General features: G+C 38.8%; 1 protein-coding gene and 1 long non-coding RNA gene across 5 annotated transcripts; one reads left to right on the forward strand and one right to left on the reverse strand.

The window, feature by feature from the left end:
• Window positions 1-70: 70 nt before the first annotated feature.
• Window positions 71-6,833, reverse strand: tp53 (tumor protein p53). 3 transcript variants are annotated; one of them, XM_028038989.1, is made up of 11 exons: window positions 6,797-6,833; window positions 4,590-4,665; window positions 4,453-4,501; window positions 4,175-4,333; window positions 3,070-3,244; window positions 2,863-2,975; window positions 2,255-2,364; window positions 1,944-2,062; window positions 1,765-1,856; window positions 1,612-1,682; window positions 71-953 (listed from the first exon to the last, which is right to left on the reverse strand). In XM_028038989.1, exons 2-11 carry the CDS (start codon window positions 4,652-4,654, stop codon window positions 878-880), a joined length of 1,029 nt encoding a protein of 342 aa, XP_027894790.1. In that variant the 5' UTR covers window positions 4,655-4,665; window positions 6,797-6,833; the 3' UTR covers window positions 71-877. The 3 variants fall into 3 exon arrangements, with proteins under 3 accessions (XP_027894790.1, XP_027894789.1, XP_027894788.1); XM_028038988.1 differs by lacking the exon at window positions 6,797-6,833 and adding an exon at window positions 6,299-6,392; XM_028038987.1 differs by lacking the exon at window positions 6,797-6,833 and adding an exon at window positions 6,245-6,386.
• On the forward strand, window positions 3,251-10,130 carry LOC114157825 (uncharacterized). 2 transcript variants are annotated; one of them, XR_003598279.1, is made up of 2 exons: window positions 3,251-3,765; window positions 9,557-10,130. It is a non-coding gene; the product is annotated as an uncharacterized LOC114157825 (long non-coding RNA). The 2 variants fall into 2 exon arrangements; XR_003598280.1 differs by lacking the exon at window positions 3,251-3,765 and adding an exon at window positions 6,393-6,587.
• The last annotated feature ends 2,575 nt before the right edge of the window (window positions 10,131-12,705 follow it).

Genomic DNA, 12,705 nt, shown 5'->3' on the forward strand with positions numbered 1-12,705 from the left:
GCTGCTTTGCATTCGTATTCCAAACATACAAATCATTCAAATATTTGCGTTGACAGAACACAAGAAGCCATTGAGACGGAATGTGTTTATTTCAGCTCAGAGCTCGAGTATAAAACAGAAAGTCAGTACAAAATACAAGAAAATTCAAGAATATAAAGGAAACCAAAACCTTTTGCTAAGCTACAAAGTTACAGAAAGGCCTCTTAATATTCTCTGGCAGTGTTATGTTAAAAGTGGTCATTTAGTCAGCGATTGGTCACATGAAGTCAAAGTGCCTTAAAGTGGTTCAACAGGTTTAATGGAGGAAACAATAATCAACTTTACTGCTGCAAGGATGCGACTGAATCCATATTTTGAATACAGTAGCGGACAGGAAAACAGAGTCGGTTATTCAGTGTCAAGTTAGTTTTCAAAACAGGGCCACAGCGTTTTGGTAAAGTTAATTCAGCTTTGTATAAAAAGGCTCAAATGTTGGGGGTGATCCAGCCAGCCCCTCTTCTACCAACACTACTTAAAAAAGAAAAAAATAAATGTTCCCAAAAGATAAACCACCAATGATAAGCCACTGAGATCATCTAATCTTTAACTAAGGAAATAAGAAAATACAGCTTGGTAAGTAAAAAAAAAACAAAAAAAAACATCCTCTTAACTCCATGAAGCGGAGAGCTTTATTTGGCTCGAAACTGGCCAATACTTAACTCAACATAATTAAACCTAGCTAAGCAATTATTTTACGTGATGACAAATCATTAGCAAAAATATAGAAAAAAAAGGGGCAAATTACTACATTTAAATGAAAACATAATGCCATTACAAATGAAAATGAATAATTGAGTATATAAAAATATAAATCAAAGGACAAATGAAAGACGGTAAACTAGTCGCTGTCGCTTCCCCCCTTCAGCAGCCTCTTCCCACTGGAGGGCGCAGGAATCTCCTGTTTTATCTTGGGCCTAAAGGGAAAAGAAAGAAAATTTCATTGAACACTGATAAACATATCTTGTTCTCATCTTCATGTGTCCTTGTGGTTTTTCCTGCAATAAAGTTATCTAGATCAAGGGTGCCCAACTCCAGTCCTCTCAACTCTCGGCGTATCCCCTCTAACGAGTCATTCAACTGATTCAAATGGTGGAGAAAGAGAGGCATCTAAAACCTGCAGGGTAGTTTAGAGCTTCAGGACTGGGCATCTGATCTACAGTTTTCAGGTTATTCCTGCTGTGATCCGACACATTTCAGCACATCAGCCTCTAGTTTTTGTGTCCGCTTTTGTACAGGTTTCCATTTCTAAACTTCCCAACCCAAATGTATCAATTTTTCCAGCATTTTTCATAATATTCTAGACATTCAAGGCAAATGAATGGAAAGGTGAGGGGAAAGTTGAACTGCAATATTCACACTTTCTGAGTAACTCAGTTTGTGTCATTTTTAAACAAAAATTAACTTTAATTTGTCCATTTATGTTAAACGCCTGTGTGTGGTGCTTGTTTCGCCTCTTTCCTCAACTGCGACTGAAATCCTGGCCTGAAGGAAAAACCTCGTGAGCTGCATCGTAACTGATGTAACCAAAGTCCAAAGATCGTTTCAGTGTGTAGCCTACGGGACTTTCCTTACCCCGTTTTATCCATCAGTTCCAGACCGTCGTTGAGGCTCTTGAACCACAGATAACGATTACGGCCCCGGATCTGCAACAAAGTTAGAATGTAAAAAAGTTACTTCATTCATCCTAATATTGTGATGTCATCCAGTTGCAGAAACAGGCCTTACAGAGAGAGTGTAAATCTCCTTGTCCTCATCCTCTCCACTAGAGGCAGACTTGGACTTTTTTGCGGTGGAGGTATCTGGAGCAGGAGCGCTCTCTAAAATGAAGAATGTTCATGATAAGTGACAGACAGAATAAAACTTTAGTCTACTATACATACATATAAAACAATTTAAAAGCATACTTCTTTTCTTCGTCTGCTTAGTCCCACTTTTTTCCAGGTTTCCTTCCTCTGTCTTGCGGTCCCTGCCTGGACAGGCACAGACACGGACCTCGAAGCACCGCCTGCCCAACACCTCCCCCCTAAAGTTAAACAACACCAAAAGGAAAAAGGTTTAAAAAAAAAAAAACACATCAAAAGCTAAAAGAGAAATGAGAAATGTCTTTCAAATATATTCAAATAAACCTTAACATGATGGTGGACTCCATTTATCAGCTTTAATAACATAAGACCCAAACCACTACAACTAACATCTTACAAAGACGGCGACTCACTCTGTGGTCTCCAGGGTCAGGATGGTGAGGATGGGCCTCCGGTTCATGCCTCCCATGCAGGAGCTGTTGCACATAAAGCTCAGAAGGATTGTGGTCATCTCGGATCCCAGCTGAAACAAGAAAACCGTACGCATGAAAAACTTCCTGGAGTCGTCAGATAGACAACAGTATATTTTGAGAAGCACCGATTTACTAAATGACTAATTGTAGCATCATAACTTTCCATTACTTGCATGGATCAAAGTTGTCTCATGTAGTCAAATATTCCCACATGCATTCATGTTTAGAGAGCCGATTTAACTGAATCTGATTTTGCTTATAAAGCTCTGATATTTATACTTCTAAACTTAAAAATAAAAATCCTGCCTGTTAAATAAAAAGCTTAAAACTTTCTATATAATTTATGCTGGTTCTTTTTCTGAGGCCCTGGACAAATCAGATTTAGTAAATCCAGAGTAAAATTAACTTCCAGAATTGTAAATAACTAGAATCCATTTTTTCAGATTAGACATCTGATCATGACTTTTAGATTACAATTCTTTCACACATTCAATAAAATCTCCCATTAACGTAATGCACAAAGTGTAGAGCGATTCTCTCTGGGATACCTGTGGGCGTTCGTAGGGCACGGTCACGCTGTGCCTCCTGGTGTTTGGGTCCTCAAAGTATTGCGCCAGCTGGCTGCCCTCCACTCTGATCAGGTGACTCTTGTTGTCAGACACTGAGAAGAAGATTGCAGATAAAAAGCTGAATATTTCCACCTGTACATCACAAACAAACAAATACAACTCTTTAAAGGAAAAAAAGCTCCTTACAGTCTTCACTTTGGTGGTGTGGGCACCTCTTAACGACTTCTCCCACATGTTCAGTCTTCTTGTATACTGCAGTTGCTCTAATGACGGCACCCTGCGGAGGCTCCTCCTTAACCAAAACTCCAATTGGAGTCGTTTTTGCCAGCTGGCAGAACAGCTTCCCAAGTTTAACTGAGTACTAGCGAGACAGACACAGGCATTCCCATAAGTGGTGCTGCTTACCAATGTGGATTCTGCTCACCAAAAACTTTACAATCTTAGCAAATTCTACCCAAACTGTTTACTAATCCTTGGTTCCAAAGAATTGGAGAATCGTTCCATCTCTCTCACCAAAAGCTGAGATAAATCAAACTTCTTCGTCATTTACTTTGAACCCTTTCTGTTCTGAGGGACGCCTCTGCAGGAACATGTCCCGTCATGTCAGACCTGTGCATGGCAGCCGAGCTGCTCCTCTCACACAGCAGAGTACCGGTCGCAGGGGGGCGGGAGTTTCGCTCCAGACCACCCTAACTTCAGCTGAACCGACCAACCGTGAGCCAGAGGCGATCAGTCAGTGAGGAAATATAAATGCCATTGGTTGGTTCAGGGCAGTGTCGGCCTCCGACCCTTAAACTTTAACGAATCGCCACAATGAACGAGACACCGCCTGAATGCCACCGCAAGAGATTCGAAAGAATGGATTTTTGATGCGGAATCAAGGTAAGAATTTTTCTACACTGTTAATTTACAAAGTTTTAAATGGTTTGTGGCACTAGATAAGAATGTTTTAAATTAAAGCTTTTTCCTGACAGGTGAACTTTCATTTACTAAATTAAAATGAAGTAGTTTGAGCTTTGAAGAGGTTTTGTGGAGGGAAAGAGCAATATACAGAAATGTGGTGCTATAGAAAGCTCCTTTGTCTCAGATTTGAGGCTCCTTTCTGCTCCTCATCATGTTTGGTTGCAGAGAAAAATGTCCCAAAACATATAGTTTTTCAGCTAAAGTCATCTCTTATCACAAATTTAGAAAAAAAAGGTTTCATATTTATAGGTTTTATACGTTATGGTGGGTTTGTACAGCTAAGATTTCAACAGATTAAAATGTGGAAAAGAAATAATGAGCAACTTACTGTGGAGGTGACACTTTTAGCTGTGCCCGAGTCATGAAATTCGAGATTGAACCCATGCTCCCCAGCATAATTAGAAATCGCTGGGACAGTTGGTGCAGTGGGCACATTTTTAGTTTCCTGCATAGTTTCCGGATCCTCCCAAAAATCCATATTTTGACTCTTTAAAAAAACAAAAAAACAAAATGAAAAACAGAATTACCACAAAGAAAGGCTGAATCAAACTATATCCTCTTCATTTAATTTGATAAGTTTAATCTTTACTTTCTTCGCATGCTTACCAACAATCCTTCTGGGGGGGGCAAAGACTCATTCTCAGTCGACAAAAACCTGAAAAAGCAAACGTACAAAGCTTAGTTCAATCGTAATCAAGTTAACATACTTTTAAATTGCCATGTAGAGTGAAAATGATATTTACACATTGTTCCATAGGTCATGGAAGGTGTCCTGACTCAAAGGCAGTGTGAGATCCGCCTCCTCCATTCTCGCTTTCACTGTGACGGCAAAGGAGGAAATAAAAACTTCATGTGACAATGAGGTGTACAGCGCTCCAATCAAAAATGACAAGTCTATGCTTTACCAGTTTTGTTATAGTTTCACAGTAATGCTAAAAACAATATTCACATTAAAAAAGAAAAAAAAGTTAGAAAAAAATCCAACATTAAATAATTATTGTTAAATATTTGAACAGCGTTGTATAAAAATCTGGTTTACACAGAAGCAGTTATCATTTCTGTTAACATAAACATGACATTTTATGTCATCATTTTAATGAACAGAAACATTGTAATTATAGCTGAAATTTTAATAAACAAAACCCAGTTTTGTCTGAAGACATGTAGACTAAAAAAAGGATTAATTATGTGATTGCATTTTAAGTGCTCATAAAAATATGAACACTTAAAAATACCTTGAATTCACCTTCAGCGTTTAAGACATTAAATTGACCATTTTTGAGCTAAAGGGTCTCAGCTTTTCAAAGGTTTTAATGTGAAACGGAGAAATAAATGACTTTCTAACCTACACAAATAATTATTTCAATAAACTTTAAATCAAAGTCATCAGTTTTGACATATTTCTATGCGTTTGTGCTACATAAAAACATTTCAGGGAAACATTGAGGCAACTCTGCACTCAACCAGAGTCACCAAGTTAGTTTTATTGATTTGTTTCAATTGCACCTTTTAAAAAAAGAATAGAATAGAATAACTTTATTCATCCCAGCAGGGAAATTATTTCGCAGTTACAGCAGCATAGAGACAAGACACACAACAACCACCACTGAGTAGCAATGTAGACAAGATAAGAATAAAATATAACATGCTGTCAATATAAAAAGCAGCTTAGAGCAGTCCTTGCAAAGATTCAAAAAAATGCAGATACAGAATGTATATGTAAATATATGTACAGCAAGTGTGCCACAGTGCAGTTGTGCGAAATTGGACTGATTAGTGCAGAACAATGGTTTAGCTTTTATTGTACAGTGAGATGGCATGTGGCAGGAAGACCTAGTACTTTTCAGATTTGTAAAGAAAAATAAAAAGACTATTCGAAAAAGTGTTGGTAAAAATGAAACACTTCGCCAGTCCGCCTCACAATGAGTCCAAAACAGGTAGGCCTTAAAGCCGCAACTCTAAAGCTAACGAAACCGCAAGTTAGCGTCTTGATTTTTTGGCGTTTTTTATTCCCACAATTCAGGTTTTAATGAACCCTACAGCTCTCAGCAGCATAAACACATTACCCGTTGCATACCTTTTTAATAAGACAGACGTTAGCTTTCCTTGAATGAGACTAGCACAGGTGGTCGATAAAACGACAGTTTACACACGAAGAAAAAAAAAATCTATAGGCTAAAACACAATGTAGCCATGGAAAGAGCAACCGTACAAAACATTCAGCACAAAGTCCTTTTACATTTATCTTTACATTTTAGTATTCGTGTTAGCATAAGCGGCTAGCTACGTTTGCTAGACGACTTTTCCGACAGCTAGCTAAAACTGCTACAAAACTTCCCAACTGCCAAATAGGAAGTTGCGCTAAAAAGAACAACGAGTTTACCGCATTTAACTCTACCTCACACAGCAGGATCTACCGTGGTGCGACCACCGCGCAGAGATGTTGACTCACAATGTACTTTTTAGGGGAAAGCCTCCAATTATCCTGTGAACTTCCAAAATATTTTGAAGTGACTGCAGCACGTTGTCGGGGAATCCCACTTTAAAAAAAACAAAGGGGGATGGATGGGAGGTTATCTTCAAGTGCGGTCCAATCAGAGCGTAGACGGAGGAGGGACTTATGTTTTGTGGTCCAATCAGAGAGCCGACTGCTGTGCGTAGGACCAGCTAACATGGCTACCCAATGCTAAAGCGTTCCAAGATGTTTTTCAATCCCGGTACCGAAGGCATAAATGTTTTAGGTAGGAAAACCGTGTTTGGTGACTGACCTTTATGTCTGTCAGGCTTAAGTGACAAAAGCTGGAGAAAGACCGATTCTCTTGGCGTTTAAAATAACACAAAACAGCGTAATAAGACCTCGTTTATAAAATTACGTTACAATTTTGTAAACAACAGCTGTCGATTAAACTGAATGTTACAACCTTGACATGGTTATATGAGTTGTTTTTACCGAGAAATCGATCAGAAGCGCCGTGGAAATGGTCAGATCCGTCTGATCCAGCCGAGTGAAGCTGACTGATCCGCCTCTCTGGCTGCAATGCGCGCTCCCGACACAGCGGGAACAGATTTTCACAGGGGGAACAGATTTTCACAGGGGGAACAGATTTTCACAGGGGAACACAATTTCACAGGGGAACATATTTTCACAGGGGAACAGATTTTCACAGGGGGAACAGATTTTCACAGGGGAACACAATTTCACAGGGGAACATATTTTCACAGGGGAACAGAATTTCACAGGGGAACAGATTTTCACAAGGGAACAGATTTTCACAGGGGAACAGAATTTCACAGGGGAACAGAATTTCACAGGGGAACAGAATTTCACAGGGGGAACAGATTTTCACAGGGGAACACAATTTCACAGGGGAACATATTTTCACAGGGGAACAGAATTTCACAGGGGAACAGATTTTCACAAGGGAACAGATTTTCACAGGGGAACAGAATTTCACAGGGGAACAGAATTTCACAGGGGGAACAGATTTTCACAGGGGGAACAGATTTTCACAGGGGAACACAATTTCACAGGGGAACATATTTTCACAGGGGAACAGAATTTCACAGGGGAACAGATTTTCACAAGGGAACAGATTTTCACAGGGGAACAGAATTTCACAGGGGAACAGAATTTCACAAGGGAACAGAATTTCACAGGGGAACAGATTTTCGCACAAGACCTTTACCGAAGGCACACATGTTACAAAAATGAATCAAAACTCTGAGCTCTCGAAGGAGACAGAGAGACAATTGGATGACTTAAATGAAAAGATGTATGATGTAAGATTAATTTTGAAAGAACCGAGAAGGATGTCCGCTGACAATAATTTAGTTCAAGTACTGGAGAATCATCTAAAAGATGCCCATTTTAAAGCTATCAGTATAAAATCAAGACTTTGTACAGCAACGGAGGCCAGATTGCAACAGCTGGACAACAGCATGATTGTCAGCTGACAAATATTTAGCTAACAAAATTGAAGTATTTCAAAATCAACTTGAAGATGCCAATTTCAATTTAAAATCAAGAATTAATACAGCAATGGAGGCAGTGCACAGATTGCAACAGATGGAGAACCAGATGGAAGATGTACAAAAGGAGGTGAGGGAACTTACGAAAGAGGAAGAAATAAAAGAAACTGACCAAACGCAGACTAAGAATGAGAAAAAAAATGAGATAAATTCCTTTAAAACACTTGAAAAAGGCACTGGAACAGTATTAGGGGTAGGTTTGATGATTGTGGGGGCAATATATCTTTGGTGCGCATATGCTTAATGGAACTGAAAGGAGCCACCATCTGCAGTGCACTCTATCTAGATCTGTGGGTGATCAACAAACTCTCGTTGGAATGATGTTAATACATTTAGATTAGGAGTGGTAGAGCTGTAGAAGAATGTGCCACACAGACAACTGATTAGTCCACTTTTTTATGCATAAAAAAGTGGACTTGTTTATATATATATATATAAATATATATATATATATGTATATATATATATATACATATATATATATATAGTTTTGGCTGCTCTGTGTTTCAAGTTCATATTGGTGAGATATTTTCCAGGGTGTCCACGCAACCTTAAGAAGTCTTAAATTCATGTATCTAAAATTAAAGACTGTCTGAAATTAATTGGAAAATGTAAAAGCTGGCCTTAGTTAATCACAGGTCTTAAACTTTGTTATTGCCTGACTATTAAATCTTGTATATTCAATGTAGTTCATTGTTCTCCGGCGCCTTTTATGTCGGGCAAAATTTGACTAGCTCGGAAACATCATTAGCGTTCGAGGCTACCGCTAACTAGCTGCTAATAAACACTAACTAGCTTTTTTTGTGTGTATCATTGATAATGGCAAATTTATCGCCAGTCGACCTTCATTGTTGCCACTGGCTCACTTCTGCTACCAATTCGTATGATGCAATGTGCATTTTGTGCGAAAGAATGAAATAAAAATGTGATTTTCTTTTGTACATTTCTGTTAGACGTCTTTAATTTCATTCACAGTGGTTTTAAATAGTCTTAAATCTGAGTTGGTGAAACCGGCAGAGATCTCTGTTTCCATACAGAGGAATCCAAACCCTCTTTTCTCATCTAAAGAAGGTTTTGATATTAAACTGAATTTAAATGCTATTAATATTGTTGTGTTAATAAACATGTAAAGTTGGGGGTGTAGTTGTTAGCCAGGGTAATATGTATTAACAATTTTTCAGTCAGCTTTCCATAGGGTGACTCTTTGCTTGTCACCTCATGAGAAACACGTTTAATAAGAAAAAGTATGAATGGTATGAGCCAAAACTTTAATATACTGTATGCCTAATGTAATTGAATGTCATTGCTGTCAGACTTGTTTACAGGCAAACTGATACTAAAAGAAACATGTAAAATGACAGCTATGTGAAATTCTGCAAAAACTTAGCAAACATATTTGCAAAATGATGCTTGACAGAGTGGGATGTTTCGTGGACCTTCCCTCTCCCCCCAAAAATTTGTTTTCAGTTACAAAAAGTAAAAATGAATGCTGTATATTTAATTTGTGGGGAAGCAGGTTTTCAAATCCTCCCCTCTCAAGAAGTTTTGGTTAAAAAAAAAAGAAAAAGTGCCATAAACAAATCAGGTGTTATTCAGCACATGGTCAGCAAAATACCCAAGTTGACATCTCCTTCTTGCATGTTGCTACTTATTGAAATCTTTTAATTTTCTGTTCATGCAGGCTGGATGATGTCACCTCCCATCAATTACCTCTTCAGCTGTAACAAGGAACTTCAGCAGCTCCGAAGCTGCAGTTGCACAGAGCCGTTTGTGTAACTCTGCTGGTGGCTGGTCACCAACGGTGGAGCCACGCCCACAGAGTTCTGTCCCAGTCTTGGATCGCGTCCATCTCTGTGAATGCAAAGCGTTGATTAGTTCCACTTCGGGGGGACAGCTGGATGTTTGACCTTAGTGAAAGTGCTGATGGAGTCACAGAGTTGTCTCTGAATCTGTTCCAGGACGGCACAGAAACTCATAGAGACAATAGTCATGGCTAACAGACCATTAGTTTTATTTTTATAACGCTGTTGTGTAAGGCTGTAATAATCCCTTGCCAAGTGTAATTTAATACTTTAGTCATCGTTTACCACCCAGTGACACGGAGGCTTTGAAAGATACCCAGACTTTAATTTGCTAACCTCCACGTCAGAATTTTGATAATATTCAATGCTGTTATGAAACTTCATAACCCATGATGAAAATATGCTTTTATTAAAACTAAACCTTTCATTTCTGCTTCGCTCTGCAGAAATTTACGTCCTTCTGGTTGTGTCCGGCTTCCTCCTGCAAAGCAAGAGCAAATGTTATTTTGGTGTTTACTATGTATTAGGGATGCAAAAATAAATGTATATTAAAAAAATCTTTTTTCTGTGCACCACAAACGACTATGTCTCAATTTACAGCAAAGTATCCAGGTCCCAGGAAAGTCTTTGTGTTTCGTAACAGTAAATCCACAAACTTCAATGAACTTTCTATTGGATTTTTGTGTGACAAATCAAATAAGTGCATATGGAGTGGAAGATAAATAATAATGCATGGTCTCTGCAACTTAAAATTTTAAATGTGAGATATGCATTGTATTCAGGCCCTTTTCACTGATATTCCTAAATACAATTCAGTGCAATTAATTTAATTTTCAATAAGTATAGCCCAACTGTGGATGATTTCCTCTCATTTTAGAAGGAATGATGAAAACCCTATTTTTAATCATCATTAAAAATGTATTATCTTTAGGGGAAAAAAAGTATTTATTTATTTTCTTTAAATGTACATTTCTAGAATGTATTTAAAGAAAAATCAACTCACTGAATAGAATGTGGCCGTAAGCCGTGTAGCCGCCAGGAGGCCAGGCAGGGCCTCCCAGACTCTAGTCAGTCAGTCTGTTGTGACCCGACTCAGAAACTCAACAAAAAAGAAGAAATATCATGTGCAAAAGTTTTAAAATGTTGAAAATATTTCACTCAAGTTACATTTAAAAATCAAAGTTTCTAACGTAAGCTGTGAAAATGGGTAAAATCAGTGACGTACATATAAGCGGACATGGTAAGTGTTGTAAGTGTCACCTTATATACCCTAAGAAACAAGAAGAAAGAACAGATATTAGTCAGACTTTAAACACCTGAGGGCCTCACCAGCTGTTTCACAGCATAATCAGGAGATGCACAGCAAAGGAAAATTCCCAACTTAACCACAAGGAGGGGCTGTAACAAATCCTCTCCAAAAACCAGCCGCGATGTGTTTCAGATCTTTGACCTGTTGGAAAATTTAACTGTGTCCAACATTCAAAATTTGACCCAGTCTGTTTCCCTCAGAAGAAATGGAGTTAGTTACAAGATCCCTTCCAACAACTGGAAGCGACTGAAAAATCAGTGTCACAGTCCACAATGAGGCCGGTTCGACGGCGATGAGCTCCCGCTCCAACAAGGACTCCTGAAAATTAGCACCAGCCACACGGATCAACAAACACAACCACAGTCAAAGGAGACAAAAATGTAGTTTTTTTTTTCCAAAACTCCATTCATGCTTTTCCTTTTAAGGTTTGCTTTTAATGTACAAACCTCCAAGTCAGAATTTTGACAATGTTCAGGGCTTTCTAGAAATATCATAACCCATGTTGAAAATAGGCTTTTATTAAGAAACTACTTTGACAAACACCCACCATTATGATGAGGGACTTTTCTTCTTAAATTAGCAGCTTGTTTTTTAAACTGTCGGATGATGATAATGACCACAAACACACATCCAAACACGTTGAGAACAAAAACGATCACAACCAATCGACTGAAGCTCAACGTGAGGAGGAGTTCTCCTGGAGCAGAGAGGTTGTCGGTGTGATTCCAGTTTTCTCCCCATCAAATGTCGATGTGGTACTTCAGTCCAAGCTGCCTCCATGAATATCACTGAATTACAATATGTGATTTTGCCAATATAGCTGAATGTATATGGGTTTAGTGTAAAACACTTTGAGTTTTCAGCGTTGCCTCAAAACTCTCTTATTAATTGAGTTCATTAGCATTTACCAGTCAATGCACAATTTTAAATTATTTCTACCTATCCTTGTATGAAGAGCGGTGAAATAGCCAGCTGGAATTATAAAAAAAAACAAAAAACATGCGGTCAGAGTATAACTCAATCACAAACATTCGGACATTTATCTAAAAAAGAGGATAAATGTGGATTTTCGACTGGAGAAAATGCACAATAATTTCCAGCTTGTGAAATTGCTTCCTTTACAGTCATCCCACCTTAAAAAAGAAGGGGTTGAATTAAAACATTACTATGGTATTCATGCATATGGTAAGGAGGAACCTCTACATGGTATTGTGCATGTATCAGTAGGACATAATAATAACGGCAGAATGTCAGCACCTGCTGTCCATCACATGACTCGATGTACTGCACCATAATTTTGAACCAGCTGACCCCAACTATCCACAGAAAACTCTGTCACACACACATTATATATAGGTCATGACGAGCAGGAACGTTATTTACATGTTTCTGGGCATCACTACACAGCGGTCACATGGCTCATGTTTATGGTGGTGTGATGTTCTTGGCCGGCTGGCCTCACCAGTTCCTGCCTCCAGTTAAAACGAGCAGAGTGACGGGTTCCAGTGGAAACGTATCCCGTTATCAAAGTCTGTTCTTGTTCTTGGCCGTCTCTGTATGAATTCATATGATCTCCTCTGGAATACTAGCCGGTGTCGTTCTCCTCCCGGCTGCACACATAAGCCTCCAAACTATGCCGGCAGGAGGCTCTTCGCCACACCGCTGATGGTGTAAAGTTTCTCTGCATTTAGTTGGAGTCACACATGACTCGGCTTGGCT

The sequence above is a fragment of the Xiphophorus couchianus genome, chromosome 14 (assembly GCF_001444195.1).
Source record: "Xiphophorus couchianus chromosome 14, X_couchianus-1.0, whole genome shotgun sequence".
Taxonomy (NCBI): Eukaryota; Metazoa; Chordata; class Actinopteri; order Cyprinodontiformes; family Poeciliidae; genus Xiphophorus; species Xiphophorus couchianus.